The sequence below is a fragment of the Tamandua tetradactyla genome, chromosome 1, assembly GCF_023851605.1.
Source record: "Tamandua tetradactyla isolate mTamTet1 chromosome 1, mTamTet1.pri, whole genome shotgun sequence".
Classification (NCBI taxonomy): domain Eukaryota; kingdom Metazoa; phylum Chordata; class Mammalia; order Pilosa; family Myrmecophagidae; genus Tamandua; species Tamandua tetradactyla.
This window is the reverse complement of record NC_135327.1, coordinates 16841214-16868965: the sequence shown is the minus strand read 5'-3', so window position 1 is coordinate 16868965 and position 27752 is coordinate 16841214. Positions and strand designations below refer to the sequence as shown.

The 27752-nt window shown below is 43.8% G+C and overlaps 2 protein-coding genes across 15 annotated transcripts in view; one reads left to right on the top strand and one right to left on the bottom strand.

Annotated features, from left to right (window-relative positions):
* Positions 1-10261, top strand: SPAG4 (sperm associated antigen 4). 5 transcript variants are annotated; one of them, XM_077170188.1, is made up of 12 exons: positions 1-378; positions 992-1075; positions 1378-1444; positions 1642-1703; positions 1963-2003; positions 2352-2377; positions 2486-2594; positions 2878-2953; positions 3133-3248; positions 3558-3725; positions 4231-4320; positions 4436-10261. In XM_077170188.1, the coding sequence occupies exons 1-12, from the start codon at positions 207-209 to the stop codon at positions 4592-4594; spliced, it is 1170 nt and encodes a 389-aa protein (XP_077026303.1). In that variant the 5' UTR covers positions 1-206; the 3' UTR covers positions 4595-10261. The 5 variants fall into 5 exon arrangements, with proteins under 5 accessions (XP_077026303.1, XP_077026296.1, XP_077026286.1 ...); XM_077170181.1 differs by having other exon boundaries at positions 1-510; XM_077170171.1 differs by having other exon boundaries at positions 1-510; positions 971-1075; positions 4436-10260.
* Positions 7669-27752, bottom strand: part of CPNE1 (copine 1) — a 34180-nt gene continuing 14096 nt past the window's right edge. For all 10 annotated transcript variants that reach the window (XM_077170153.1, XM_077170134.1, XM_077170117.1 and 7 more), the window contains 15 exons: positions 13047-13175; positions 12767-12946; positions 12546-12620; positions 12382-12453; positions 12168-12248; positions 11931-12020; positions 11737-11823; positions 11515-11601; positions 11376-11435; positions 11165-11298; positions 11009-11063; positions 10723-10774; positions 8562-8695; positions 8149-8382; positions 7669-8007 (listed from right to left, as the gene is read on the bottom strand). In XM_077170153.1, the coding sequence (XP_077026268.1) occupies positions 7867-8007; positions 8149-8382; positions 8562-8695; positions 10723-10774; positions 11009-11063; positions 11165-11298; positions 11376-11435; positions 11515-11601; positions 11737-11823; positions 11931-12020; positions 12168-12248; positions 12382-12453; positions 12546-12620; positions 12767-12946; positions 13047-13175 (1611 nt within the window). In that variant the 3' untranslated portion in view covers positions 7669-7866. The remainder of the gene's footprint in view (positions 8008-8148; positions 8383-8561; positions 8696-10722; positions 10775-11008; positions 11064-11164; positions 11299-11375; positions 11436-11514; positions 11602-11736; positions 11824-11930; positions 12021-12167; positions 12249-12381; positions 12454-12545; positions 12621-12766; positions 12947-13046; positions 13176-27752) is intronic.

Sequence of the window (27752 nt, the reverse complement as noted above, 5' to 3'; positions counted from 1 at the left end):
CGTTACACGGAGACCACAGTCTCCTCTACGACGTCAGCAGCCGGGACCAGCTACAGAGCGAGAGGATTGGGGAAGGCCGTGGAGCCGGCAGGCTGCACGCAGGGTCTGTGGCGTCCCGGCGGCGCGCACGGGCTAAAGAAGGGCCGAGGGCCCTGGCGGCTGCGGCGACGACTTTGGCGTCCTCGAGGGGACAGCCCCGGGTCAGGATGCGGCGGAGCTCCCGTCCGGGCTCGACCGTGACCCCGCACAAGCGCAACTTCTACAGCGAAAACAGCAACAGCTCAGTGAGCGCCACCTCGGCGGAAAGCAGCGGGCACCGGTCAGCTGGGCCGGGACCCGGGGAGCCCGAGGGCAGAAGAGCCCAGGGCTCGAGCTGCGGTGAGCCCGCCTTGAGCGCAGGAGTGTCCAGAGGAGCCACATGGGCTGGAAGTTCTCGGCAGAAACCGGCACCCCGGAGCCACAAGGGGCCGACCGCCGGTGGCGCGGCAACCGTGAGGGGCGGGGCCTCGGGTGCGGGCGGGGTCCAACCCTGGTGAGCCGCGGGCGGGGGCGGAGCTTGTGGGGGCGGGGCCTGACCTGGAACGAGGGTAGGGGAGGGGTTTAGGAGGGGTGGGGGCGGTACTAGATAAGCACCTTAGGGGCGGGGCCTAGCTGTCATGGGAAGGGGCGGGGAAAATCCTGTGAGTGGACGCCACCGAAGAGGCGGGGCCTCGGTATTGGCGTCCGCGGCGGCACCAAGGCCGGCGCCTGGGGCGGGGCCTCCACGTGGGGCTGGGACCCATGTCTTGATTGAGCACTCCCGAGCGGTGGGGCCTCAGTGTGCGGAGAGAGACCTGGGATGGGGATGCTGCGGGAGCAAAGGCTGCTGGAGGCTGTCTGGCTTCCGGCCTGGGGAACCTGCGGCGAGGTCCCAGGAGGAGAGTGGGCCTGCGGTGCATTGGGCCCCAATGGAGCCCTTGGGCTCCCGCAGAACCGGCTGGCTCTCCCGTAGTCTCTGAGGAGCAGCTCGACCTTCTCTCCACCCTGGATCTGAGGCAGGATATGCCTCCTCCGCGGGTGTCCAAGAGCTTCCTGAGTATGGGTCAGGCCAGCCCCGTTCCCTTTCTGAGCTTGTGGCTCCCCTCTCTGAACCCCTTCTCCATTTTGAGCCCCCAGCCTCGTTTGAGACCTCTGGCCCCTCCCTGAACCCGGTCCCCTTTCTCTGAACATCAACCTCTTCTCCTAGTCCCCATCTAATTCTCGCAGCCCACCCCCTCTCTTCTTGAGCCCCCATTCCTGAACCCCTTATGAATCTCGAACGCCACCCTCTCTGAGCCCCGTTCCTCATGCCCCCGCCTCTAAGCCACAGTGCCCTCTCTGAGCCCCTCTTCTCCTCAGGCCAGCTCCTCCAGGTCCTGAGCGTGTTGTTTTCCCTGATTGGAGACGTGCTGGTCAGTGTGTACAGGTCAGAGGGAGGGGAGGGGGGCCCCCAGGGGCTGCTCTTTGGAAGGGGGTGGGGAGCAGGGCACGACCTGCTGAGGCTTGAGTCAGGTCAGGCCTAGTTGCGTGGTATTCACAGCAGCTGGGTGTGGGACTGTGGGGTGGGGGTCTGGGGGAGTTGGCCCAGGATCTCGGGCCTCAGCCTTCCGCCCCTCTCCTCAGGGAGATCTGTACCATCCGCTTCCTGCTCACGTCTGTGTCGCTGCTGAGCCTCTTTCTGGCAGGTGAGGGGGTGGTGAATTCCTCGGGGCCCTGAAGGTAGGCGATTTGGCTCCAGCCCTGGATTATCAGGAGCCAAACCCAGCACATTTTCTCCTATACCCGCGCACTCACCCATCTCCTTCAGCTCCACGCTGTCCTCCATCAGAGTCTCCCTGCCCCCCTCAGATCCCCAAAGCCCTCTCCAGACCCAGACCCCTCAAGCGTCTTCTCTCCTCACTGTCTCCCTTCCCTTCCCCTGAGACCCCCCCCCCCTTTCTGCAGCTCTCTGGTGGGGGCTCCTGTACCTGGTTCCTCTGGAGAATGTGAGTGAAGGGGGCTGTTCTGGGTGGGTAGGTTGGCAGGGACTGGCTGGCAATCTATGCACCCGGAGACTGGGGGCGGGGATTGGAGGAATTCCCTGAAGACCCTGTAATCTGTAATCCTAAAGAAGGGCTGCATGTAAACAGGAGATTTCTGAGGGGTTGCGCCCAGAGGTGCTAGGGGGTGTCTGAGAGCCTGTGATCCTGGAAGGTCAGGGAAGAGTGGGGGGGGGGGAACAGTTTTCAAAAAGGAGGGTTCTTTGAGTGTGGCTGCTCCCAGGCAGAAGTGGAAGAATGGGGGGAGGGGAGGGAGCTGAGCAGCGCAATATTTTGTTCCTCCTTCCCCAATAGGAGCCTAAAGAGATGCTGACTCTAAGGTGAAAGAGCTTGGGGTGGGAAATTGGGGCTCTCAGCGTGCTTCCATGAGGGGTCTTAGGGGAGGTGTGGAGGGAGTCAACCACAGTGCGCCAACCCTCCACCTCCAGTGAATACCACGAGCGCGTGCGCTCCCAGGGGCAGCAGCTACAGCAGCTCCAGGCCGAGCTAGTTAAACTCCATAAGGAGATGTCCAGCGTTCGCACAACCAACAGCGAGGTGAGCCCTGCACCCCCTTCTCTCTCTCAGAGCTGGGTCCTCTGGGGGTCCAGAGCCTAGTCCCCGGAGCTCCGTCCACTGCTGAGTCCAGGCTTATCTGGGAAACCCCTTGCTGGGCCCCGCTCGGGGGTCCTAGCACCCAGCCCCAGGGTCACGACCTCGCGGTTTCTCCCCCGGGCCGCAAAATCCATCCCAGAGGACCTAGTCCCCAAAGGACCCTTCCCATCTATAAAACCAGCCCAGAAGCCCCGCCCCTCCAGGCTCTATCCTCCCTCGTTTGCAGAGAGTGGCCAAACTCGTGTTCCAGAGGCTGAATGAGGACTTTGTGCGGAAACCCGACTACGCGCTGAGCTCTGTGGGTAAGACCGGGACACACTGGGAGACTGACCCAGAGACATGGTAAGAGACAATGACACAGACGGACCTGTGCACATGACCTTAGCCCAAGGAGGCAGAGCCTCGGACAGAGACCCTTCCCCAGCCGTCAGGCCCGCCAGCCAGCGTTGCTGATGGTTATTCTTCCTCCGCCCGGATCCAGGAGCCTCCATCGACCTTGAGAAGACGTCCCACGACTACGAGGACAGGAACACTGCCTACTTCTGGAATCGCTTCAGCTTCTGGAACTACGCGCGCCCTCCCACGGTTATCTTGGAGGTGGGCCTGGTCGGGATCCCCGGACAGGAAAAGGCCGGGAGTGGCTCGCTGGAGGCGGGATCTGGCGGAGCTGGGGGCGGGGCGCTCGGCGGGGCTGGAGCCAGGCTCGGCGGGAGGTGGAGGACCCCGTAAACGGGAGACCTGGCTGTTCTGGGAACCGAGGCCCGGGGGTGCCATCTGGGGGTGGAGCGCCAGGGACCGAGGACAGGGTGGAGCTAAGGGCGGGGCCTGCCTGAGCTCAGACCTTGCTGTGGGAATAGTGCAGTGGCTCAGTCGGCGGGTTCTGATGTTCTGTCCGCCCCGCTGCAGCCAGACGTGTTCCCTGGGAATTGCTGGGCTTTTGAGGGCGACCAGGGCCAAGTGGTGATCCGGCTACCGGGTCGTGTGCAGCTGAGCGACATCACTCTGCAGCATCCTCCGCCCAGCGTGGCGCATACGGGGGCAGCCAACAGCGCCCCCCGTGACTTCACAGTCTATGTGAGTGGGGCTGAGGCCAAGGGGGTGGGGAAACTTTATAGGAACACAGGCTGTCATTAGAACTGATGCTAGAATCTGAGGCTTCGCTTGTTCATTTAGAAAATGAGGATACTATCATTTGCCTCTCAGGACTGCGGAAAGAATCTTAACCATATTGAAATATTAGTTATGGCTTATTGAGCACTTACTCTGTACTGAGCATTTTACATGGATTATTTCATTATATCCACATAACAACGTATGAGGTACTATTATCTCGCCCTTTTCAGGTGAGGACAGCAATGCTTAGAAAGGGGAAGTTATTTGCCCAAGGTCCCACAGTTAGTTATTGGCCAGACTAAAATTTGAAACCTTTTGTAGAGCCCACATTCTACACCACAGTATCTTAATACCAAAAAATATACATGAGAGCATGAATATAGCTATGGAGCCGATAGTGCGTCTGCATGTTGCTTCTCCTTCCTCCTGTGCCTCACTGTTCCTCCCTTCACTCTTCACCTACCAGGGCCTCCAGGTTGATGACGAGACTGAAGTTTTCTTGGGGAAATTCACTTTTGACGTGGAGAAATCTGAAATTCAGACTTTCCACCTGCAGGTGTGTTTGTCTCTGAGGGGAGAAGGTGCTAAGGGATTGGGGCAGTGAGGGAAGATCATGGAAGGGGGCTGCCCTTTTAAGGGCAAGCTCTGTCATGATCCATTTGTCTCTCCAGAATGACCCCCCAGCTGCCTTTCCCAAGGTGAAGATTCAGATTCTAAGCAACTGGGGCCACCCTCGCTTCACATGCTTGTATCGAGTCCGTGCTCATGGCGTGCGAACCTCAGAGGGGGCAGGGGACAGTGCCACAGGGGACACTGGGGGGCCCCATTAAACAGACTGATGATTGGCGTGCAGTGGAGGTCTGTGCTGAAGGAGTTGGATCACTATTGGTGGGTGCTCTATTAGGGCCCTAGCTGCCTTTATCTTATAAGTATGGTGACATATTATCAATGTATCTATTTTCTTGAGAATTCTGGGTCAGCATAATAGCAGCCACCCATGTTTATAGTGCTTACCATATATAAGAGACAGTGCCCTGGACATTATACACACACATCATATGACTAATTATCCTCAGAAACACAAAGCGGTAAACTGCTTAGGTCAGGAAACTTGCTCAGGGTCACACAGCTAGTGAAGAGAAAAGCCAGAGCAGGACTCGGACCTTCCTCCTGAGGCCATCCTCTTTAACTGTAGAGTTGCCAGTCAGCCTGGAGTCAAGCTTGGGCTCCTCAATCTCCACCCCCAACGTCTGGGAAAACTCCCCAACCCCAGCGAGAGGCAGGTATAGGTGGAGAGGGGAGTATATGGTTTTTTTCAGGTACTAAAAAACTGAGGAGACTTGAGAACTTCAGTAAGCTTCTGAATCACAGAGCTGATGGAGGCCTGTTACTTTTCAGGTCGCCGTTAACTAAGATGATGTCAGGTATAGTGTAAGTGATATTGTGTTAGCAGTCCCTGCTCTCAAAAAACCTAGGGAGAGAGAAGTTATTCCATGAAGCAAGACTGTTTATTTATAGATCCAAGAATTCTTTAAGGGTCGAAAGTAGAATTGGATGAATAAGGGATGGAGGCATCAAAGAATTGATGAGTTCTCTGAGCAGAGAGCAATAAAAGGGACCAGCACGAGCAAAAGTATATGTAGTATCTTGGCTTGTTAGGAGCCTTCCCAGTGTGGTTCATATCCAGGAAGAATATACAAACTATTAACAATGGTTAAATCTCTAGGAAGTAGAATTGGGAATGTTTAACATACACATCAGTGGGTAGAACACTTATCTATTTAAAATTTGGGGGCATTTTGTAATTTGAAAACAAAAGGAAAAAAAATTCTATCCAATGCTCTCGAAACCTACGTTAGAAATGTGAATTAGTACAGATTTTCTAGAGGTAGTTTCATAAAAGAAACAAAAGCCTTAAAATTTCTTATATCCTTTTATCACAGGAATTCCATTTCTAAGAATGTAGCCAAAAGATATCTAAATGCATTCACAGTAATACCTATAAGGATCCTCATCACACTTGTTTAGAGAAAAATCTGGAAATTAGTATACAAGTAGATAAATTATGCTACAAAATAATGCCTCATGTCATGGAGTACTTAATGATTTTTTAAAAAGCAAGCTATATTAACATATATACAAATTTGAAATTTCCATATTAAGAGAACCCTACTACCAAAGATACTTGTTCTAGTTTGCTAGCTGCTGGAATGCAACACACCAGAGATGGATTGGCTTTTAATAAAAGGGGATTTATTTCATTAGTTCTTCAGAGGAAAGGCAGCTAGCTTTCATCTGAGGATCTTTCTTACGTGGGAAAGCACAGGGTAATCTCTGCTGGCCTTCTTTCCAGGCCTCTGGGTTCCAACAGCTTTCCCTGGGGTGATTGCTTTCTACATCTCCAAAGGCCTGGGCTGAGCTGCAAGTGCTGAGATGAGGTATGCTGAGCTGCTCGGGCTGTGCTACATTGCACTCTCTCATTTAAGCACCAGCCAATTAAGTCAAACATCCTTCATTGAAGCAGGCATGCCTCCTAGCCGAATGCAGATGTAATCAGCAACAGATGAGTTTCACATACCATTGGCTCATGGCCACAGCAACAGAACTAGGCACCTTCACCTGGCCAAGTTGACAACTGAATCTAACTACCACAATACTGTAAATAAAAAAGCAACAGGGAGGAAATATTTTTAATATGTATAAGAGACAAAGAGTTTTAACAGAATAAAAGCTGTAACCAAAAAAAAAGTAAAAACAGAAAAAAAAGGCTATGAATAAGCTAATCAGAAGACATAATTCATAATTATACATATATAAAAAATGCCTAACCTTTATAATTACATAAATTCAAACTAAAAACAAGATTCTTTTTTTTGCCTGTCAAGTTAACAGAAAGGATAAACTGACCAAAACTTATTATAGAGGGCAATTTGACAATATCTATTAAAATTTAAAATATTTATATCCTTTCATCTAGCATTTCCACTTCTAGGAACAAATCCTTCAGAAACATTCCTATAAGTACACAAAGATAATTGTACAAGGATGTGCATTACAGCATGGATGTAAGAGAACAAAACTGGAAATGACAAAAATCTCCATCATAAGGATGGATTTAATAAGCAATGCTACTACATTCTTACAATGGAATAACATGAAGGCAAAAAAAAAGATAAAATGTAGGCCAAAAGTTCTTATGGGTAAGACTCCCAAATTATATTAATAAAAACAATACACAAATAGTAGGTATAATATTCTATTTAGGAAAAAAGACTTTTTGGAACTCTATCCTAAAGTGTTAGATATCTGTCAGACCTGGGAAAGACGAGGGCCTTCAATACTCCATTTTCTATTTTCTGTAATATTTGAAATCTGTACTAACCTAGCACACATTACTTTTAAAATTAGAAAAAAATTTTAAGCGTGATAAAAAACAGTATATCAATATAATCCCAATTTTTGTAAATTAAAAAACATGTACAGACTATAAATGGATGGTTGAAAGATATACACCCAATATGTTTTACAGGGATATAGTAAAGATTTTTTTACAACGAATGTAATTGGCTATTAAAAAATTAAAGCTTGAGCCTATCTTAAACTTGAACTACCATTGCTCCCTCCTCCAAGAAGTCTAACATAGCCCTTGCTCCATCTTAAATCTCATCCCTCCCTTGTTGTCTACATTCCGAAGTGTTTGCTTACATTCAATCTTTGCATTTCCAAAAATAGCAAGAATTAGTGTCTTCAGAATTAATGGACATGTGGCTAGGATGCCCAATTTAATACTAAATTCCATTTATTGAGTGAAGCTATTATGCCAGGGGCATCCTTCACTCACTAACTCCATAAACATGGCTAATAGCATCCTCTCACAAAAAAGCACACAGGTCAGTGGCAAAGCTATGGTCTTCACTGGTTTTTATTGAATAGTAGCAGGGGCAAGCAAGTGGGATCAAAGGCAATAATAGCAGGAACAAGTATAAAAGTATAAAATATAAAATGCTAGCACTGGAAAGGGTGTGTAGGGCTGTGGTATGACCCAGAGGGATTTTGGGGACATAGGGATAAGGACTGGCCACAGTCTACCCTGCAAAAGATTCTACACTTGGGCAACCTGTGCAGGGTCCTTGGCTTGAGATGGAAGCAGTCTGAGTGGGGCCCAACCTTGGGCCCTGAAGTAGGAGACCAACTGTACAGGTACTTCTGCAAGCACAGTCTGCGCCAGTGCCTCCCGAGGAGCCTGCCAGGAAGAGAGAGGCAAGGTCAGCGGTGGCCCAAAACAGTCTCCCAAGATCTACGTTTCATGGGATGAAAAGGCAAGTATCCCCAAGGCCTAAACCCAAATCAGAGCTGCCCTGCCCTCAAGCCTGGCCCTACTTACATTCTGGAAGCGGCAGTAGGGCACAAACTGCACTATGTCACGGGCAGCCACCTCAGATCGTGTACGCAGGGGCCCACCATCAGCATCCAGCTGCTCCATGGCTTCAAAGTCAGCGCTGCCCACACCCACAATGATCACTGACATGGGCAGATGAGAGGCACGCACGACAGCCTCGCGTGTGGCCTCCACATCTGTCACAGCACCGTCAGTCAGCAGCAACAGCACGAAGTATTGCTAGAGGTAAGTCCATCAACTGTTGGAGGAGACCCTCTCTCCTAAAGCCCTTGTAGACAGCCCACATTGTCCTCTCCAAAAAAAACACCTCCCCCAAACCATTGGAAACCCCAGCCACATGTTTCATACTGGCAAGACCTTGCAAGACCACCCATACCACCTCTTCCCACACTTCTCACCGAGGCAGTCCCCTGATGTGCAGCCTGGGCTGCAAACCTGGCCACGTGGTTGATGATGGGTGCAAAGTTGGTGGGGCCATAGAGGCGAACCTGGGGCAGGGCTTGGCGGTAGGCATCCACAATGCCCTGGATGCCTATGGAGAAGGATGGCAAAAACACACTACTGGTATGTGAGCAAAACCCTGCAGTCCTGAGATCATGGGAACATTTATTCAATCACCTCTGTGAGCAAAATACCTGCCTCTATCCTATATGTAAACTAAAACATAAAGACAGGAAGGGACTCAGATTGTGGGGATCCCACTGGTCAAATCTAGGACTGTTTGAATATTATAACCCACTTAATAAAATAATGAGTTATAATCCATTTAATAAGAATCCATGTACATATTCATGGGGAAAAGGGAAAGCTCTTCCTAATAAATGTAGAAGGAGGAATTACAAATCATTTGACACTCATCATAGAAATAATTGATGAAACAAGCATATAACTTATCAGTACCTGGAAATTTATATAACCTCAAAGTATCCCCCTAAAGGGAAGACTACCTGGAAGACACCACCTTAACTAAGTGGTCAAAAGTTAACATAACCAGTATGATATGATGCACTGGGAATACATAGCACCACTTCTCTTTATTCTTGCCAAAAATACATCATCAGAATCTAATCATGATGAAATATCAAGTAAACCCAAATAGACATTCTATACATTATTTGGCCTGCACTATTAAATATTGTCAATATTTCCCCTTGTGGAACTTCTGGTGGTTATCTGGTTACTTTTTTTTTTTTTTCTACTTTTTACCTGTCTTCTAAAATCACTTAAAAATTAAACAATTTTTTAAAATCAGTATCACTAAAGATATGGGAAAACTCTTCTTTGACAATTGAATGCAGTGTGTAATCCAGGATTTTCTTTTGCTATAAAAGACATTAGGGCAATTGGCAAATCTGATTTAGGTTAGGTAAGAGTATTGTGTTGATACAAATTTCCTGATTTTGAGGATTGTACTATGGTTTTGTAAAAGATTGTCCTTGATTTTAGGAAACATACTGAAGTATTTAGGGATAAAGGATCAGGTGGATGGATGGTAGGGTTCACAGAAAAAAATAATGAAGCAGATGTAGTAAAATGTTAATGTTTGGGGAATCTAGGTAAAGGTAGACAAAAGTGCCTATGACCCAGTCCTGACCTCTGACCTCCATGTCCTCAACCCCTATGACTATTTAACTTTTCTCTAAGTCTGAACTCAAAAAGTTAAAATTTGAAAAACCAGAGCAGGTCAGGTGAAGTTTGACACTTCAGCTTGTTGCCCACAAGGGGGCACTAGAGAACCACAACAGGATGGTGGCAGAAGGCTTGGGAGTCTGGCAAAAAGTACCCTACAGAGAGGCACCAATGCTTCCACTAATGCGTAAATAAGTATCTGTGCAATGCCTAACAAAGATAATTAGAACAGCTACCATTTTTTTTTAAATAGATAAATTTTATTACATCAACATGATTTCTAGATATGATATGAAGTAGGGATGTAACCTATTTTTTTTTGCCTTTGGGTATCCAGTTTTCACAGCACCATTTTTTTTTTCCAATCTACTAAAATTATTTTAACATTTTTCCCCCTATTATTTATTTTTAATCTGTATATTTTACTCTTTTGTTGATCAGGTAGATAAAAGCAGCATCAGACACTAGGTTCTCACAACCACATAGTCACACTGTGAAAGCTGTATCATTATATAATCATCTTTGAGAAACATGGCTACTGGAGCACAGCTCTACATTTTCAGGCAGTTCCCTCCAGCCTCTCCATTCTATTTAATGTCTAAGAATAACCTCCAGGATAACCTCTCGACTCTGTTTGGAATCTCTCAGCCGTTGACACTCTTTTGTCTCATTTCGCTTTTCCCCCTTTTGGTCGAGAAGGTGCCATTTTTTAAAGAGCACTTAGTATGTGTCAAGCTTACTGCTTCAAACTTGCCTGCTTTACATGCATCCTCTCCTTGAACACTCACCATCCTATAAGATTTAGCTCACTGAGGCTAAGCAACAAAGATTTGAACCTTAGCCCAGAGGCCTAGCTCTGAAAACCACTCCTCTTGACAATGTATCTGTCCTAGACTCTCCTTTGCCCACACAAGCTTGGCACGGACTTACCTGTACAGTAGGGGTTATTGGGGTTGAAGTTCAAGGCAAATTCATGGGAGACCTGAGGGCAATAATAAAAATGAGATTCTTCCCTCCCCCATCCAGGATCCCTCTTTGTGCCAAGAAAAAGGGCACTGTGGCATGTACCACACACTGTTGTACATATGCCTGCAGGAATGTATCCATGCATCTCCCCATAAAGTTGGATGCAAGGTAGCAAGCTCACTGCATCCTGCAAAGTCAGGACCCTGAAACTAGAACCAGGAGTAGGAGAGGAGGGTACAGGAGAGCTCACCTGCCAGTCAGGGGGCACCTGGGCCCCAAATCCAAATGCTGGGAACAGTTTGTCCCTGTGGGAGGACAGTGAGTGGAAGAAGCAGTGAGGGGGACTGTGAACCCAGAGGTCAAAGCAGGTGACTGGGTATAGTCAAGAAAAGAACCAGTTACTCACGAGTCATAGTCCTGAACCACGCTGCCCACACTCCACAGCGCTGTCAAGTACTCATTGATACCCGATGGGCTCAGGTAGTGCAGGGAGTCAGGTGAAGAGGGGTCTCCGTTGGAGCCAGTGAAATCTATTCCCACCTAGGAAGAAGGGAAGAGAGGAGCTGAAAGCACCTTGAGCCCCAGAGTTGCCCTCCTGACCCTGTAGGGTAACTTACAGTAAAGTTGATTTGACAGCCTCCCATCACATAATCCAGGAAGGAATACTCTGTTTCTACCTGCAGGTGAAACCAGGATAATGAGTGGGGTTACAAGGGCTGGGGTCATGGAGTTCAAGGGTCAGAGCCCTTGTCTTACCTGGCAAATCTTGACACAGACAGTTCCAGAGTTCTTGTAGTTTTTCTTTTTTTGCTGTTTCTCAGGGTGGATGCATTCAAACTTGGCCTGGTAAGGAAAGAAAAATGAGGGTAGAAAGCTCCCAGAACCTCAGCCAATGACTCAAGCGCCGTCCCCTCCCTCTCCCTGCACCTTCAACCCCCTAAACCCATCTAAACAACCTTGAACAGATCTGGTACTCACTGGGACTGCTTGTAGCTGGGCCAGACTGGCATGGAACATGCCAATGAGGTCATGTGAGCCATCACTGTCATAGTCCAAGCATCGCACCTAGGGAAAAGGGTGTGTGTGTATTAAAACTAGGAAGAAGGTAAAAAATTAAGTCCCTCCCAGGCTCCCTGCTCCCTCCCAGCCTACTCAGGAGGCAAGCTCCTTACCTGGATGGGTGTGCTGGGGTCTCCCTTGCAGAAGTGCTGAAGGGGGACTGAGAAGCGCTTCCATGTAGGGTTCAGGTTGTTCCTGATTACCTGAAGGCAGAGGCCAAGGCCCCCAGTGAACTCTGGTCTGGCCATGGGGAGTTCCCTATCCACTTGCAATTCCTCTCTCCCTGTGGTAGTCACAGGTCCCAAAACATTCTCTCCTACTCCATCCCATCCGATCCAAGGGTCTCATACCTCAGATCTGTATGTCAGATGCCATTTCCCATCACCCTGGCGGAAGAACTCCAGGAACGGATCTGATTTTCCCAGGAAGTCCTGCCAATACCAGAAACCCCAGTTGTAAGGCTCAAGGAGATATGACCACTATGCAAGCCTTCCACCTTACCCGTTTATACATCATCTCTGTCCCTTTAATTCTTGGACCCTCTTGGCCTCCTTCCATACACACCTTCTTATCTAGGTTTCTGGCTTCCACCTCCATAGTTACTACACGACTGTCCTTTAACTCCTGAGCTGAGACCTAGGTGAGAGAGGCAGGAAACTGAATCACCTCATATATCCTTCACTGATGCAACTACCCTTCCCCGCCCCCCTTGCTGAGTTCTTCCTTACTGTGATGGTCCCCCGTCCAGCAGGTTTTCCAGCCTTCAGCATCAAGGGGAGAGTCAGTATCTGGCTGGATACAATCTGTGGTAGAGCAGGGATAGGTGGTCAAGATCTGGGGCAGGGTTAGCTCCTGCTTGTCCCCGAGATCCAAGTTCCAGGCAAGCTGGACTGTGACAGGATTTGTATAGAACCTATACCTGAAGGTTCCTAATCCCTGCCCCACATACCTGTCCCAGGGAACACTCAGCGCCCCCTAGGAAGTCATCATCCCCCAGCTCAGGTGTCTTGTTGTCTATGTCATAGATGCCAAAGCGGAGCTTCTGGACTGTCTCAAAATGGTACTCAAGCTTCAGGGTCTTGGAGAACTCAGGGCTTGAGCAGTTCCGTACTTGCTCAGTCCGGCCAAGCTGTGGGTGGAGACCAATAAGCATCAGTCACATACCCCCACTTCCACCACCAACACAGTTCTAGCCTCCCAACAATCTCAACCCCCATGGTCCTCCTCACCTCAACCCAGTTACTCCCTCCTGCATCCTGTAAAAGGACACAGAGTGGGTCAGACTTGGAGCCGACGTCCTTGTCAATAAGGTGGTCACAGGAAATGGATAACTGAACCAAGGTCACGCAGTGGGCCATCTAGGAAAAAGGAGCTGGGTCAAGCATGAGGGACCCTTATCCATCTCACCCTAACTGCACTACCCAGCTTGAGAAGGCTAGTGTCCTTCACTCAGGCAGGGCTGAACGTCCACCCCCATGATGCCCAAGGAAGAGAAGTCTCTATAGCCTCTATACCTCCCACCCCTGGGGTAAGCTCAAAGACAGGAGACAGTGGTAAAAACCAACCACAGTTCAAGAGTATGATGGGAAGATGCAGAAAGCAGGTACTGCCCTCTACCTGCAACTCTGACCCCAAATTAGTCTTCACTGTAAAATTGGTCCTAACTTTAATAAAATTCCAATCTAATCTCTAGAGAGACTGATAAATCTCACTCTGGCATCCTTACTGGCTCAGACCCTTACCCAAGTTCCAAACACAACATTGCCCCAAATACAACCATGACCCATTCCTCCAAAAGTCTCTTTGTTCAATGATTTCCCATTAACCGTGGGGCCCGGTATCTTAAGGTAAGAGTTGTGATCCCTACAATGGTTCTCCTAACCTCTAATCAGTTGCCCAAGCATAACTCCTCACTATGCCCATAGCCACTTCCCAGTCCAAGCCATGATCATCCCTCGCCTACTTAATGGATTGGTGTCTTTAACTGGCATCCCTTATTCCACACCAATTCTACCTCAACAAACTCTTCTCAACAGAGCAACCATGATGATCCTGTTAAAACAAATCAGGTCATGTCACACCTTTGTCCAAACCATTTAATATGTTTCCCAGTGCTCTTAGAGAAAAACCCTACCATGGCCTACAAGTGAAACATTTACATCTCTCTAATCTGGTCCCCCAACATCTTTCTTGCTCAGTCCATTCTGGCCACACTATTCTCCATGCCTGTCATTCCTCAAATAACCCAAGCCAAAGCCCCAAAGCCTTTGCAGTATCTGGAACGTTCCCCCCAAATTATCCATATTGTTTGCTACTCCCTTACTTCCTTCAGGCCTTTATTCAAAATTATCTTCATTATGCCTTTTCAGGTTGCCCTAAAATTTCAACCTCACTGCTACTTACATGTCACATACCCAATATCTGCATTTTTTTCTCTTTAGCATTTATCAGTACCTAACATGTATATATATTTACTTATATAATCCGTCTCCCACAATAGAATGTAAACTCCGTAAGGGAAGGAATATTTGTTTTGCTGATTGCTCTACTTCAAGCATCCAGACAATAAATATTTGCTGAATGAAATCCAACAAGCCATATCCAGCCCGGCAGCCAACTGACAGGCCTCTTCCCCTAAGATTAATCAGCATTGCACTTCAATTCATCCATCGCCTCTGCTACAAACCCTTCTCTTGCATGGATCACAACAGTTCACTCTCCAGTAACCTCTCTTCCTAAAGCCACCATAACAAATCATTTTCAAACCCCTGTCCCTATGTCTCTCCTGACTTATAAACCTGTAGGACACTTGCACCAAGAATGGAGACAAGATCAGATCTTCAGTGTCAGCATCCCAGGTTCCCTAGGACTATACCCAGGACAGTTCTCATCTCAGCTTCTTCTACACTGACCCTCCCTCCCTTCTTCCTTCCCTCCCCCTAGCCCCCAGTTAGTTCTGTTTTCATCTGGAATGCATAATTGCATTCTTAAAATTCAATTTGCTTCACATTCTGCCCCTCCATAGCATACCAGTCTCTGCTTGAGTGTATCCAGTGATAGAAAACTCACCACTCTATACAATCCATCAGAAAATCCAGTTCCATAAGGTCCTACCCCAAACTGATGCAAATCTTTAGAATTCTTACTTCTACTTATTAGTCCTATTGCTTTCTCAGTTTGCTTACACAGAAAAGTTTTATTCTATCTCCCTATGAGAATTCATTTGATACGAGAGGCAGTGAACAATCCCAGCTAATACTTGAAAAAATAACCCCAATTCTTTTGGCTGTTGCTTCTAGAATGTGGCCTGCAGACTTCCGACTATCCTGATCAACACTTTTGGATATTCTCTAAAAACAAATCCAGAGTAGAACATATACTCCCAAGGCAGCTGGACTACAGTTTTCCCCAATCACAATCTGAACTCCGCATGCCTCACCTCATGTGCTCCCTAAGGGAGTATTTGCATAGTGCAGCAACAAATAAAAAAGATTGCCCATTTCACTATTGCTGAGAATGAAAAACTTGAGACACCTTAGAAGTCCATGAATTAGTGGTAACTAAATTATGGTATATTTTAAAAATGGACTATCAAGTAGTAGCTAAAAAATCAATTAAGTCAGAACATATAATGGTATTAGATGAAAAAATAGTTGTGAAAAATGGTTAAGAAGAGTATACTCCATTATATACTTCAATTTTTTGTATGTGTATGCATAGTAGACTTGAACACATATATAAAATAAATACAGAGAGAAAAATGGAAGACACAACAAATGTGACTGTAGGTACCTCCGAGTAGAATGAAGGTGATGATTTTATGTACTTTATTTCTGTTTTGTTTCAACATCTTATACTATTATTTTGAATATTTTAGAGGGCCTCTTTAGCTTTTTTCTCCAATCTTAATCCCAAATCATCCTGAAGCCCAAAACTTCTATCTTGTCTTTTGCCTCCTCCCTAGCACTGCCAGCTGCCAGAGTCTCTGCTCTGATTAGAAACCCTATACATGTGCCCACAGACCATAGGTTCAGAATCAAACTCTCCATCAAGGCCACCTCACTGCACATCCAGAGAGCACATCCACACAGAATTCAGAATTAGCAATGTGGTGACCCTGAATCCCTACTTCAACCTTCAAAGCCCTCTCCAATCTGCCATCTGCCCTACCTCGAGCTATCCCCCCACCTACCATACTAGTCATCCAAAGCTATTTCTGGTTCCTTAAATACATACACATGCTAATACCTTTGATTTTTCTGCCTAGCAAACACTTTCTCACCCAAAGTTTTACTATAACTTTATTTCTTTAGGAAGACTTGTCCATCTTCCCCAGTTAGGATTTCATATCTTTTCTGGATGACTGCAAATTGTTTCCTCACCAGTCTCTTTGCAACCATACACCACCTGTGTGTTTCTTCTCCAAACAACCAGAATAAATTAGATTACAACATTCCTCTACAAATACAGAGTTCCCATATAACCCTCCTAAAATAGTTTTCCCTACTGTTTGACACTTTGCATTGGTGTGGTACCTTTGTTACAACTGATAGAAAAGCAACAAAACCCGTAAAGGTTTCCTCACTCAAAATTCAATGTTCCTACCATGGTCGATAAGGCCCTGCAAAAGACCTGGCCCTTTCCTGCCTAATCGCTATTAGTCACCCTTCCACTTGCTCAATACACTCCAGCCAATTTGGCCTTTCTGATCCATATCAATCTCATTTCCCATCTCAGGGCCTCTATATTATTTCTCTCCCCAATATACTCTAGAAGATGAGATGTATTTGTGTAGGAACCATGCCTGGTTTGTCCATCTTTGTATCTCCAGTACTAGAACAGTATCTACTCTATATTAAGTACTGGGTAAATAGTGACTGAATGTTTAAACATCAGGATTTTCACTTGTTTTCTCTATCCTGCAAACTATGGGCTTCCTGGGACTAGGGCTTGCTACAATCTCTGTCTTCCTGTTACTCGTGCCTAACAGATAGCTTGTACACATAACCATTTGTTGAACAAAGGGTGATTAGGCTTTTGCTAAGCTGAGAACCTTCAGGATTTTTTCATTTGGCCTTATGTCCAGCAGTGAATCATCCCCATCTTGATCTTGCAAAATTAGGCTTTAAAAGTTTAAATGCAGGACTCCTACAAGTCAATATTAAATGACTGTCCAATTATAGAACAGGCAAAAGATTTGATCAGATACTTCATAAAGGAAAATACATGAATCAGCAAAAAGCACATGAAAAAGTGATCAATAACAATAGTTGTCATGGAAATGCAAATAAAACCACAATGAGATACTATTACACATCTACCACAATGGCTAAAATTTTAAAACAGACAACATCAAATGCTGGAAAGGATATAAAACTCATACACTGCCAGTGAGGCATTAAATGTATCAATTTGGAAGAGATCGGACAATTTATTAGAAAACTAAACATATATCTAACCCAAGAGAAATTAACTCTGAAGTTTCTGCCCAAAAGAAACATAATGATCACAAAAGATTTGTACAAGAATGTTCATAGTAGCTTTATTCATAATAGAAAAAAAAATTGAGAGCCCAAATGCCCAACTTGAGAATGGCTAAACAAACCATGATATATTTATATACTAGGAAACTACTCAGCAATAAAAAAAAATAAACTACTAATATCTGCAATATGGATGAACCTGAGGGATAAAGTACATAGATTGTATTTAAGAAGTTCTAGAGTACGCAAACTAATTTACATGGAAAAAGTTCAGACGAGTGGAGAACAGTGGTTGCCAGAGACAGATACTGAGACGCGACAGGAGAGAACTGTGTGGGAGGGGGGAATGTCATGCAAAATTCTACATCGTGACAGGAATGTGGGTTACAGGGATGTGAGCACTTGCCATTTTCATCACCTAATGGTAACTCAAAGAGTATACATTTCAGTTTATATACATTTTAATCCCCTCCCCCTGCAATAAAAACTTCATAAACAAATTAAGGCATATTGAAATATCTGGTGAAGCATATTGATATATCTGCAACAACCTTGAAAGGCATTAAAAAATAAAATGGATTGTAGATTGGTTGGATATGTAATAAAACAAATTCAGGAAAATTTTAACTGTAGAAGCTAAATGGTAGATATATGAGTATTCACAGTACAATTCTTCAACTTTTCTGTATGTTGAAAGTTTTCATAATAAAATATATGCGGGAGGGGATGGTAAGGAGAGGATTTACATGCAGGACTAGAGTTTATTACTGTGAAGACTATTTTGACTACAAAAATATTAGTGCATATCTACAGTGGTGAGGTATCAAGCAACAATTGGAGCTGCTACCTTTTCCTCAAATCATGACTTTTTAAAGATCCCCGAGAGAGGTTTTTGCTCTGGGGCAAACACATAAAGTAGGCCAGGAGCTTCTTCCTATGCCAGGCCTCAAATGGAGAAGACTACAGGACAAGCACCTTCTTTCCTAATCTATTATTATTACACCACCTTCACCAATGCTGGTCCTATCCTTTTTCAGTTTCTTCTTGAACCCAGACTCAAATCTCAACCTGATTTTCATGGGCACAATTGTGCCTCAGTATCAGCTGGGACTGGACTCTCTGTGCTATTTAGTGGGCTGGGTACCATTTTGAGAGGCTAGAGTCTCCTATGCAATTACAGGTTTGTTTTTCACAGATCTGCCTCCTTTTCCCTCTTATTGGAATCAACAACTCTTGATAAGTAGATATTAATTAGATTAGAAGTGTTTTATCCTTTAAACTCTAATCCCCTTTAAATTATTTAATCTATGGGATTAATAATCTCTCACAAATCCTGTTTATCTCCTTTAAAATATAACTCCAAACTTATTCCTTCTTGAAAAATCTGTGATTAAAATTCCTGGTTTATGTTGCTTTTCTGTCCTTGAACAACTATAAGGACTGATTCATTTACTTTTTGATGGGTGCCATTATAATTAATCTCATGGGACTTTCAGCCTCCTTTATAGGACTGGAATTTTACAAAACCAAATTAAATGTCATATTTAAGTGAGTCAACAGAAGAGATCTCAGAAATTTTATTATTTATATTTTTCTTATTTTTGTAGGGAGATCTGGCTATTACTCTCCAGGTCTTTATGTCACAGCACGTCTTGCTTGTCTAGAATTCTGTAATAACCTCCTAAGTGGTCTCCTTGTTTCCACTCACTCCCCTCCAACCTGTTCTCAATGTTGAAGTCAAAGACTCTCCCAAATTCCAACCCTACCCTCTAAGACAAAACTCAGTTTTTCATGAGGTAGATAAGTAAATAATAATAATAAATTCAATAAAGGGATGGACCAGATCTGTCTTGTTCCCATTCCAGTGACTAGCACATAGCAGGAGCTCTATAAATATTTGTTAATGAATAATAAGAAAATAGTAATAATCTAAAGATCCTCAGAAATGACCCAGATCTAGTCCTGACCTGCTTGTGAAACCATCAAGTGCGCTTTTCTAGGCGTGGCCAACACAAGAGACTACCTGTTGTCTCTGTAGGCCTCCACTATACCCATCTTTCCATTTGGTTAGAAATTGAAAATGGAAGCAATTGAGTATTTGGTTCCAAACTTTTCTGCCTTTGCATTCTAACACTTGGAATCTCATTCCCTTCCACTCCTCCCTTGTAGGTAGGTTACTTTCCTGTGCTTATATCCTTAGCCAACCTTAATGCATTCCAAGCCCTGTACCCTGAAAGAAGCCATATTTTCTCATCTCTTTTACTTTAAAATTCATAAAATGTCAGAAATAGAAAGGAACTGAATGATCATTTAATCCAGTTCATTTTACAAATGAGAAATTAAAGCATAGAGGGAAGATGTGATTTGGCTAAGGTCACATAGGTGGTTAAGTGAAACAAGGACTAGAACTCAAATTACTTGACTTCCACCAAGTCTAGAACTTTGAACTGTGGTTACACCCTTCTGTCCTGGAATGTGTCTCTTCAGTAGCAATCTGACACAACGTGGAGAGAAGTATCGGTTCTGAAGTGAGGTGACCTAGTTTCGACTACTGGCATTACTCTCTACTAGCCAACAAGATACCACCACACATTCACCAAAATTATATCCTACCAATGAATATTGGGCAAAATACTTAATTTCACCAACCTCAGGATCCTCGGGGGTAAAGTAGGGATATTATCTATTCCTGAAGATTAAGTTAAATAATGTATGTAAGGGTTGGGTACTATTATTACCAATAAATGCTATTTACTATTATCCTTCAAGCATAGCTCTCATATGCCCCGCTTTTCATGAACTCTCCAGCACTCAACAACCTCCTGCTTCTGGACCATTACACTCAATTCATACCACACTACTGTACTGTCAATGTTTCCAGCAACTTTGCCTGTAAATGAAGTTTAAATTTAGAACAAATGCTGCTTTAGCATCTCCAGTGACACACAGTGCAAACCTGAATTATAATGGGAATTCAAAACACCTGAAGGTCTGCAGCCGTATCCTGGAGCAAGCATATATTACTTCCAAGACCCGATTTTTAAATAGTAAGAGAACTTTGTAAGCAGGTGGCCATGGTAAGGGTTTTAAACTACAGAAATTGGACAGATGCTAAAAATCAGGGCTTCCCTATCCCTTACCCCCAATCCCAGCCAGTTTATCAGCATACCACTAATAGGGAGTCCTTGCACTTCCTCACCATCTATGGCGTTCCCTCCCCTGCCTTGGGAGGTTATAACTGTAATCTTCTTAGACTCAAGGACAGTTGTTTTCTCCTAGATCCAATTCAATGCTAGGTGAGCCTGGATTAATCTATCACTTCTTCAAGCTCAGGACTTACACTGTCCTCTTGCAATTCCAAAAGCCTAACCGGAAAGGCACTGACTGGCCTTCAATTCCAGTTCTCTCTTGTCCACCTTAGGTAATGACACAGAAGTTGAATAGAGATCGTGCAGTCAGAACAGGCTATAAGGAGGAACAGAGCCCCGTAAGTGTCCAGGTGGCAGGATCACTCTTTCAACAAACCAAAGATACGCTCACATGCTCCTGTTGCCTACCTTGGCATGCTGGAGCAGCTCAGATGGGGGATCAAGTCTTGAAAGCCAATAAGGAAATCCTTTATACCTTCCCAATGGAGGGAACACCAACCATCAAATATTATTTTTCCATAAACTTGAAAAGACAAATATACCCCACCCCACACACGTTCTTCCCTTACTTCTCTGCCTCCCCAAGGAACACAGAGAAGGCAAACAAGTTTGTCTTTTTCCTACCCCTGCTTCTCTCCCTAACTCATGAATTCTCCAGATTTAAATCCTCATAAGTCACACACTGAACCAAAAAAAAAAAAAAAAGCAAATTCTGGGAGTGCAAGGGTAGTTCAGTGGTAGAATTCTTGCCTGCCATGCGGGAGACCTGGGTTTGATTCCCAGCCTATGCACTTCCCCAAAAGACAAACAAGCAAAAAAATTCAACAAATGGTGCTGCAATAACAGGATCTTCACATGGAAAAAGAATGAAATGTGATCCTGCCATACAGCATACAAAAAAAAGCAAAAAACCCACAATAAAAAAAATGCAAATCCTTAACTATAAAAGATTATCTTTACTTATAAATATAACTAAGAGCTACTAAATTGCATTCATAAAGTAAAATTTTAAACAACAATTTTGTTTAGATCCACACAATACTAAGAAGTCTGGTTGCTACATAATATTTGGCAACACTGCAAGGCTTAAAACAGGCTTGTGCATGCAAAAAGTGGAAAGGAGGAACAGGTACAGACGGCCACAGGGTTTCCCATTCTGCTATAACGTGGAGGTCAAAAGTTTGGAAGCTACTGATCCAACTCCAACATCCCCAAAGATTTAACCAAAGTTGGACAAATTCAATCTGAACCCAATTCTCCAAAGAGAACCCTTCTTGAGGAGAGGAAAGGATATGATCAAGTAAACTAAAGAGGGATGCATGGCTTTCAAGGAAGACACAAATAGTGGGAAGGAAAACAGAAAGCGTTTTTTCTCTACCCTAAGCCCTGAACATGTTCACACAAAGCCTCCACATGCTTAGCTGAAAGCTAAGTTCAGGTCCCATCCTGCAATCATGGCCGTGGAGGCCAAGTAGCCTTACCAACAGATGTCTGCCCCGCCACACTATATGTGGGAATGGAGAACTGAAAGTCATTGTAGCCAGGCTGGAGCCCCTTCCTCAGCGGGCTCAGAAGGCAGTTGCTTTATGTATCTTTCCCAAAGTCAGGGAGACAATAAAGAAGTGAGGGAGATGTCTGCCTCTGAAGCCATGCAAATAGAGGCAGCCTGACCGAATAATTACCATTTATCCCTTACTGACTATAAGACATTGTTCAAGTTACTTGGCTTCTCTTCACCTGGATTCCCCTCTTCTGTAAAGTGGGGGTAATAATGCCAACTTCACAGGGTTTTTGTGTATATTAGATGAGAAGAACCACACAAAATGCTCAACTGCCTGGCAAAGTGCCCAGTGTTTCTTCCTTTTAATGCTCATATAAATGGTTAAATGCAGCACTGGAACCTTTCGCAGTTTCAGTAACTAGGTGTTGATTCATAGGACAAACTGGAAGGAAAGTCTCTGGTATTCCCCGGCTCCAGAGAATTTAAATGGCAGGACAGAACAGCCTCAAAACGAAAAATGAAGATCCCTACAATTTTTCTCTTCTAGTGAAGTTTTCAAACTGCAGTGTGGGATAATTAACCACACTCAGAAGAAGCGGTAGAGCAGTCTCAGATCAAAATTTTGAGATACATTCGTGGCCTCTCTTCAGTCTAGAACCAAATTCACTGCACATTTCCAATGACAGAATGGCTGGGTTATCACTCAGAGCTTAAAACTAGATATAAAATGAGATTATCTCGTTTAATTCCATTTTGCAAAAAAACAATGCCAGAGCAGGAAAATGACTTGTCCTGGGTCACATAGTAACAAGTAATAAAACCATTCCAAAAAATGTCATTTCTATATCCACCCTGCTTAGCAACAGTGAACATCCTGCAACCCGGTTCAACCTTAAGTCCATTTGGCCTGAAAAAGAGCAATGAAGAGGCATTTGTAGCCAAAGGAATTTGTGGCCACTTCCCATAACTAGTAACTAGCCTTGCACAGAGCAAAAGTAATTCTGCATCCACACTCTGTACTTGTCTGACTGCTGAGGGATGAATGGAAGTGCTGGTCTCCACATTTACAGGAATTCATGAAAGTAGCAATGAATAGTGCAAACAGGATTCACTGCAGAAAAATGTGATTTATACCAAAATTTTCACGTCTACTGGATTTATCCATTCTGCCCCCATCCTGTCCTGCTGGAATGTATAGTGTTTTAATGAGACCCCTGCCTCTCTATTATCTGGAGGCTTACTGAGACAACAGCACTGGACCACATCCCTAAGTGTCTCTAGGGGTATTGCCAATAAACTTCTCCATCTCCTGTATGCAATGCGGTTTATGGTACAAAGGGAGCTGAGTAAATGAATGAAAGCAGCAGACTGGAAAAGAAACCTACCCGTTGTCCATGTAAGTCCCTACCCACCTCCCACTGGAATAAATTCATTTGGAATATCTGGGAAATCTTAAAATGGATTATCCTTCAGAATTTGCATGTTAGGGAGACTAAGAAAAAGACGATTTCCACAATACAGCCACAGACTGGTTTGCCCACTTGCAATTGTAGGTGTGTGGGGTGCAGAGAAGGGAATTCTAGTTCTTATTCTGGTGCAGGATTAAGATAAAACTGTTCTCTAGTTAACCTCCAATGTGGACCATGAAAAAAGGTGACTTGGGCAAGTTCTCTTGAAAAAACTGCAAAAAACAAGAGGGGGTAAAGTTTAGGAGGAATGCTCAGCATAAAATTAGAATGTCCAAGAGGAAAAAATGCAGTTGAAAGTAGTAGTAGATTTGGAACTTTTTTTACTTTCTAAATCCATGCTGTCCAAAGGGATAGGTCCTAGTCGGGTGTGGCTATTGAATAGTTTGAATTATGCTGAATAGTAAAAAATATGCACCAGATTTAGTGTAAAAGGATGAAATATTAATTTATATCAGTTTGTTAAAATGGTAATATTTCAAATATAGAGTTAAAATAGATTATTAATTTCACCTGTTTCTTTTTTAACCTGGCTACTAGAAAATGCTAAAAAAAATTACATGACTAGATTTCTATTGGACAATATTGCTTAAAATGGAGGTCTCCAAAGATGCAATATGAAACAGCTTTCTACATAAAAATTTCTAATATGGAAGAGGAAGTAAGTCTAGAGCTGTGCTGTCTAATACAACAGCCTAATAATATGTGGCTAATATTTACTGTATCAGTACAAGCTGGACCAATTTCCACTGAAGGAAGTTCTACTGGCCAGTGCTGATTTGGGAAACAGAACAAAAACCAAGGGATGGACATTTTAAATAGAAAAAAAGAAAAGTATCAAATCTATCCAAACCTAGAAAGGTAAACATCAGGTAGCCAACTATGCCTAAGAGGTTAAATTGATGGGAAGTTCACTGAATTATGTCAGCCTAGAGCATGTTTATCAAATAAAAAGAAGAAAACCTCTTCCTTCTACTGGGCCTGGACTCTCTTAGAATCAAGTCTCACCTGCCTGCCTGCCCAACTAACTATTCTCAGGCTGTGGGAACCTCACAGGCTATGCTGTTATGGGCCAACTTCAAAGAGTTCCAGGACAGGCCCCATTTTAGGCAGTGCCCACTTTGCCTCTCACATTAATCACCATTAATCACTTTATTACTAAATTACCACACTTTCTCCCCAAGAACCTTGGTTAGGGATCAAGCCGGCAACTTCTCTCAGCTTACATTACAACTTATTCTGTTGACCATAATTTAGCAAGTGGCCAGGAAAGCTTTTACCCAATTCCTGTAGTACATGAGTGTGGTGGCTATGTACAGCTGAGACCTGCATGTAATGTAAGACTTTAAACACTTGAAGAACAAGGCATCTTATTTTGCCTCCTCTCCCAGCACAGCATACTTCTAAGAAACCAGTTAGTTTGGGATTCAGATATAGTCAAGCTGTAGATCCACATGAAACTGTCTTAAAAACTTGAACGTTTCCAGTCTCATTAAGCAGGAGGCTCTGAAACCCACCTGGTAATTTAACAGTCATAGAGGCAAAGGTAATCAGAAGTATCTGCTTCAGTAAGTAGCTGTTGCATTACTCCTTCTACCACTTTACAGATTTATAGCGGAGGGTCAATGCTGGTCCCATCCAAAACACAAGAATTACATATAAGGAAGTGACCACCCTTTATTGCAAACCAATGTGTGGGGGTGTAGAGTGGCAGGTAACATTAGCTCAGTTTCAAATGGAGCAAAAGAAAATGAGGAAAGCAAAAAGCAGCACCAGTTGGTATGATTTAAGACCCCTTAAGAAGCTTAATTTCTTAACTCTTCTTAGGCTTCTTCCACTATGTGAAGATTAATAGGTAACTTGTGGTGACACAATGATTCTACATTTGATATGTTGCACAGATGCATAGGTGACAAATCTTATTTTCTAATCAAGAACTATGAGTCAACTATTCCCCCTACCCCCCATTAGGAGGCTGGGCTATTGAGTCAACAGTGAGGGATGTTCAGTCTAAGGAAATCTCCTAAGTCTGGTTACCAGCAGACGTACTATATAAGCAGGGGTGAAGGGAAGAAAACTGGCAATATCTGAACAGCAAAGGAAAAAAATTCCAAGAGGCAACACCATTTGAATACAGCATAGCTCACTCCTGACATGAGTTAAGCTCATTCAATCTGTATTTGTATTGATTATGTTCTCTGCTGATCAATGCCTCATTAAAGCCCCCTCCTACTCTCAATGGTAAGTCACTGATTAGGAAAATGATTTTAAATTGAGATGCTAAGATCAGAGATCAAACATCGGGAAACAGCTGGGGTGCAACTCTAATAGCTCTGCTGTGCCAAATACCAAACTTCTCTACAGCTGCTGTTTGCAGAGCTGGGGGAGGCTCCTGAGGCTTGCTATAGAATCCAAAGAATCTTGTTAATGGGTTCTTCCCCAGCACCATTTCCTGCCTCCAGAGTTTTAGGCCCTTCTCTTCCTGGAGCTGGAATGCCTCTATCAGGTGACTTTTTGCCCCTTGGTTGCTGGTTGCTAGTTATGTTGACCCAGAATATGAACCATACACTAGGATGCCTGTGAGATTCTCTGGCACAAAGTAGCTCACAATGCCAAAAATAAACCCAGAAAGAGCACAGTAAAAAATTAAAATTTACCTGAGCAGGCACAAGTGTGAGAAAACTTGCTGGTGAAAGGATTTTCTCAGAAAAACCATTAAGCCATTACAGCATCATAAAATTGTGCCACTACCAGAGTAGTCTTTCTAGAATATTTTACAAGGCAATGTGACTTTTCAGGTTTAATTATAAAAAGACAAAGTAATTTTTGAATAAAAAAGGAAAGCCATAAATTTGGATTCTACCCAATCCCATAAAGTTCTAGTTTTTTAGGGTGGGAAGAGAATGGTGTTATGCAAATAATTAATAAACTCTTTCTTGGTGTAAATTCCAGACGAAGACAACAATGAATTATAGAAATGAATACAATGTGTGAGCACTCTTAAGCAAAAAAGGAAGACTCATATCACACAAAGTTCACCCCTTCCAGATGGTAAAGATCTCCGTTGACAGCTGATTTCACTGAGGGCTTTTTCAAATGCTTAAATCAAATCTTGACCATTTTGAAACAGTTCTACTACCACAAGGAATAAGTATGTCCTTCTAAATCCTTTTAAAATGAACAGGGTGTGCAAACTCAAATACAGGCTAACATCCTTCATGACAAAGAAAAAAACTATTAACATTTTTAAAGAGCTTTGGTTATAAAGAGGAACCCTCTAGTCTCTGCAACTCCAATCCAGATTAAAAAGACTAGAGTTTATGGACTTTTCAATTGCTAATTTTTTTAGAAGTTGAAATGTGTGGACAAAGAGCATTAAAGTCAAAGCTGCAATATTTTAGATTCCTCTCCCTTTTTCCTCACCTCAAAGACCTCACATACCAACGAAAAATAAAAACAAAAAAACAAAGCTTCAGAAGTGCAACTGACTGCTCCCTACAGTAATCAGTTTTTAAAAATAATTCACAGCCCCTTCTAAACACCTTCTGTGAAAAGGAACATCTGAGCACCTGGTCTCCAGTTCTTTCCGAATCCACATAATTATGTGGCCTGCTAGCAAAATACACATAGTAAAATTCTGGAAAGGCAGATACCATGGGATTTGACCTAGAATCAAATTTCCTCCCTGACGTTTCATGTATCCTCTTCTTTCCACACGTCAGCATTAGCAGACAAGGATAAGCAGTAATTGTTACCTCCAAGATCACCAAATCCACCTTTCCAAAGGCACAAAATATTTTGGGGAGTTAAAAAAAAAAAAAAAGCCTCAATGTTTCAAGACATTCACTTCACTTCCCCATAGGAGTCAATTATCTTCTAGCTCAGTAAAGTACTCTTGTACAGTTAAAGCATTAACAGCATCAGTATGTTTTATTTTGTGACAAGTTTATTGAACAGTATTCAAGACTTCATATTTATAAACAAAAAACCTCTGTTGAAGGATGCCAAGGCAATTTTTGCTGGCAACACTGTGGCCATAATGGCAACAAGTTTATTATGGTTGATTTCTGGACTACAGTAGAACTGCCAATAAAACTATTTAAGTGTGGCAATTTTGAAATGATGGGAAATTATTTTTTAAAATGATCACTGCCAGAAATTTTTTTCAAAAGATTTGATAGCAGCAATTTTACTTTTTTTACTCATTTTTCAAATCTTCTTAAAATTGATGAGATTTTATTTTTACACACTTGACTCACACCTACACATAATGACAGAATCCATTAAAAGGGAGCTTGATTAAGGCTTTCGTGTATTCTTATTTTCATCCAATTTT

Excerpts from the sequence above, each read along its gene's own strand:
- SPAG4 (XM_077170171.1), top strand. The coding sequence starts at position 207 with ATGCGGCGGAGCTCCCGTCCGGGCTCGACCGTGACCCCGCACAAGCGC. Across the intron at positions 2,004-2,351 it reads ACCTGGTTCCTCTGGAGAAT|GAGCCTAAAGAGATGCTGAC; the intron begins GTGAGTGAAGGG and ends CTTCCCCAATAG. Across the intron at positions 4,321-4,435 it reads TTCAGACTTTCCACCTGCAG|AATGACCCCCCAGCTGCCTT; the intron begins GTGTGTTTGTCT and ends TTGTCTCTCCAG.